Here is a 4,005-nt window from a genome sequence, read left to right as displayed (position 1 = left end):
AACAAATGTCTCCTTACTAAAATAATCTTTTACTTTAAAAAATGGTTTAGGAATGTTATTCTAAAGAGAAAATTTAATGGGATTTTGAGTGTTTTCTACTACCTTGTGTTAAAAGTATGCTATTTTCTTTTAACATTACACATTAGTCTTTAATGTACTTATTCATCTTTTCAGCTGCTCCTTTCAACTTTCTTTGTAATGTTGAAACTACGTTCATGTAGGAATTTATCAGGTTTAGTTTATTTTCTTCCACTTAAGTTTGGTTTATTTTTCTCATATCTAATTTGATTAATTAGACAAAGCAATGCCACAATATTCTTGTCAGTTTGTTTTATTCTGTCATAAATGAAGTATATATTTGTTCATACAAAAAGGGGTCCAAGATTGATTAGGAAAGGCATCTTATTCTATTTTATTTTCCATCACACCTATGTGCATTCTGATTTTGCATGCTCATTAGTTCAGGATAAGGTCTCTGTAGTCATTTGTTATCCAAAAGAGTTCATGCTTGGTGACCAATATAGAACAACTTAGCCAGTTATGGAAATATATTATTTTCTGGCATTCAGTCTTAAAAAAAACAACAACAAAAAACACTAATATTGATAGCACTGCTGCACATTGAAAAAAAATGTTTAAGACATCATTTGAAAAATGAAAATAAAAACTATCAAAATTAACAGTTATTATGGTTTGATCTCACAGAGAAATTCTAAATAGGTAGGTAAGTTTCCTGGGAATACCATCTATTTTATAAAGAAAGTCCACAAATTGTTCTGATTTTATGTGGTGTCAATGTACTATTCATAGTCTGCATTTTTTTTTCTTGGAGACTAAAATAAATAAAATAATGTTCTCTTTTCAGGGGGGAGCAGAACATAATATCCCAGTTGTCATTTCAAAAATCTCCAAGGAACAAAGAGGTAAAGTGTTAAGGAATGTTGTTGTAGTTACCCTTTTAAATCATTGTTTTTGAAGAATAAGATGATTTTAAAATCACAAATTAGGTTGCAATTTACTGGCTCTGGATTCCCCATTTGTCAAATTCCCTTTATTATTCTACATAGGATTTCCCTCAATGAGAGATAATTAGCCTGTCTCTGGGTATGAATTAGGGACAGCTAAGATTTTGAATCATTTCACTAAACATACAAGAATTTTTAATGATAACAACTGGTTTAAAATAATAGGCAAAACACTAAGATGTTTGAATAACTGAAATCAGTAAGACAATGTAATGTCTAACAAGAAACTGAGAACTGAGTACACAGCTGATGAAGTGAATGAAACTCAGTATCTAAAATTTTACATGTATACCTTTACAGTATAGTCACTCATTCTGAAAGGTGACTACCTTTTGGCAATTGTAGGATCTGAGATGGTAGAATTAAATAGACATATTTTGATATATTCTCAAATAAATAGGACTAAATCATATTATTTTACATGTATATGCAAAATATATGCATGTTATTATTTGTGTATCTTTTAAAATATTTTCCTATAAAACATTTACTTTTTTCCATTCATCACTTTTACCTTTATAACTGATAAAATTAATTTCACCTGTAGAAAAAAAGTAGCAAATATATAATCAATTATCCCTTTCTTTTCAAAGCGGAACTTTCAGGACTACTTTTTATTGGGGATGCAATTCTACAGGTAAACATTTTAACCTTTGTGTCTTATGTGCAAATAAAATACAAATTTGTAATATTTACCAAGTGAGACTGTGATTTTATTTTCATTGCAGATAAATGGAATTAATGTGAGAAAATGCAGACATGAAGAAGTGGTGAGTTTTCTTTTTTCTAATAACATAACTGACCCCATGTGCAAATGGCAACATATTTCACTGTTCAATAATCTTCATTTTTTTATTAAGAGATTGATCCTAATAATTGGACTGCTAAAAGTGAATTGGAATTATAAATAATGTCTCAATTTTCCTTATTAGAATAAAATCAGTTAATACCCAGTATAAAATGTGATCTAAGCAATACTTAAGGAGTACTGTTGGCTGTATTTTTTTTCAGTTTTTATATTAATCCTTTACCAGTCAATGCCATTTAATTTTCTTTCCCTATAAAATGTAGCTCTAACTTTCTGACTCTTTAAGAAAATCTTATAAAAGCAACATTTATGTAATGAAATTTCATACATTAGTGAGATCATATAGAATATAGAGACTATGTGTTTATACATGTCAGTTCCTGCATGCATCTGTGTGTTCATATGCATAAAGTGCAGGTAACTTAGAGGCGCTTAATCTCAGGAAAAACAGGGCAAGAAATTAGGCAGAATGGTCATCAATTTTACTGTCGTATTTTCTTAGGTATTTGTAAATGTGAAGATGTGAAGTACCAGTCAAGAATATTATAAATAAATCAGTTTAGGTAGGCTCAGAAATTTGAATTTTAGCAACCAACCCAAGAGCTCCATTGTAGGTGTTCTCTAAATCTACATTTTGGTGGCTGTGGCTGGTTGAGGAACATCTGTTGGGTATGGTGATGCAAAAAGAAACAGGAACATGTTAGAAGTTTAGGAAACCTGTATCATGGTCAATTAAATAAAATTCATATGGACAATTGTCACTGAATCTGTGTCAGCTCCACAGGAAGAAAAATTAGAGAATTATGTTTAACAATCAGTGCATAAGAGTAAAACCAATGAAAAAATACAATAAGTGTTTTGTTTCATCCAGCTCTAATTTATTTGGTCTTGGAATACATCAGTCTTATGTGAAAAGCTATTTGGATAGAGAGCACTCTTTTGACATATTTATATATGTCAAATCACCCTCAAGTGTCTGTGGGGCACCCTCAAGTGTCTGTAAAATGACAGAAATCCTGAAGCAATAATATCAAAGAAAATCATTCACTGTGAGTACTAGAGGCAACTAATCAAGTTTTGCATGTATTCATTACTTCTATTTGCCTTCTCAAAATATCTTATTTGGGCTATTCTTTGACCACTCAGAGATGAACATCTTATAAAATAGTAAATTCCTACCAATAAGTGCAGGAAAAAGTAGTCTTTTAAAAAATGAGAGCATACATAGCACAGATTACTCTGCTTTTCAGGTTCACATGTAAAACATAAATATAGACATGCAAAAAAGGTATTTAATCTATTAAAAAATCTCATTTTATAGGACATCAAACCCAGAATACCCTCTATTAAAACTATAAGCTGTTTTATAGAATCATATTTGCAATTTGTTCTTCAGATGCATGTTGCTTGATTAGAAAATGGTGATAAAACTTTGATTTAACAAATTAGTGTACATACACTATTAAAATGTTAATGCTACTTCTTAATGTGTTTATACTGACTCAAAAATAATTTAATACTGTATCATATATTATTTGTAATATTGCTCAACAAACTGAATTTTTATAGGCTTTATATTACAGCTTTGAAAAATATATGTACTAATATTCTTCTATAAAGTTCTGATCTTTCAATCTCTAACAATAGCAAATAGATTTATACCTGGAGAGGATGTAGATATTAATCAAATGTTGAGAAAGACTTACACGTTTGGAAAAAAAGCCTCAAAATCTCAGAGAATATAGACTGTATTTACTTACTTACAATTTTTAAAAATTTTATTTATCTTTCCAGTTATGTTTATTGGATAAAGTTGGTATCCATCCTAATTGTTGAGATCTCTACAAATATGTTTCCATATCATGCCCAATACCAAATCCCCAATAGTTCTCCGCGTGGTCCAATGGTCCCTTTCCATTGTCCCTACTCTCACCCTTCTGCCTTTCCCATCTGGTTGCCTCAGTTTTTCACCATGATGCCAAAGGTCTGTCATTGACTTATTTTGTTAGAGGCTTTGTTCCTCTATGCTCTACATATACATAAAACTATACAATTTGTTTTCTCTTCTGACTTACATCACTTTAGCGTTATCTTCTCAAGTTTCAACTTTGTAGCCACAAAAGGCAAAAAGTTCATAGTATTTTTCCATGTGTGTTTATATACCACATTTTT

The 4,005-nt window shown here is 30.3% G+C and overlaps 1 protein-coding gene across 6 annotated transcripts in view; it reads left to right on the top strand.

The window, feature by feature from the left end:
- SNTG1 (syntrophin, gamma 1) overlaps window positions 1-4,005 on the top strand; it is a 682,373-nt gene that overhangs the window by 468,833 nt on the left and 209,535 nt on the right. For all 6 annotated transcript variants that reach the window (XM_012723045.1, XM_012723047.1, XM_012723046.1 and 3 more), the window contains 3 exons: window positions 866-923; window positions 1,619-1,662; window positions 1,754-1,795. In XM_012723045.1, the coding sequence (XP_012578499.1) occupies window positions 866-923; window positions 1,619-1,662; window positions 1,754-1,795 (144 nt within the window). The remainder of the gene's footprint in view (window positions 1-865; window positions 924-1,618; window positions 1,663-1,753; window positions 1,796-4,005) is intronic.

The sequence above is a fragment of the Condylura cristata genome, unplaced genomic scaffold (genome assembly GCF_000260355.1).
Source record: "Condylura cristata isolate star-nosed mole 26May11 unplaced genomic scaffold, ConCri1.0 scaffold00009, whole genome shotgun sequence".
NCBI classification, from domain to species: Eukaryota; Metazoa; Chordata; class Mammalia; order Eulipotyphla; family Talpidae; genus Condylura; species Condylura cristata.
This window is presented reverse-complemented; position numbering and strand designations above follow the sequence as displayed.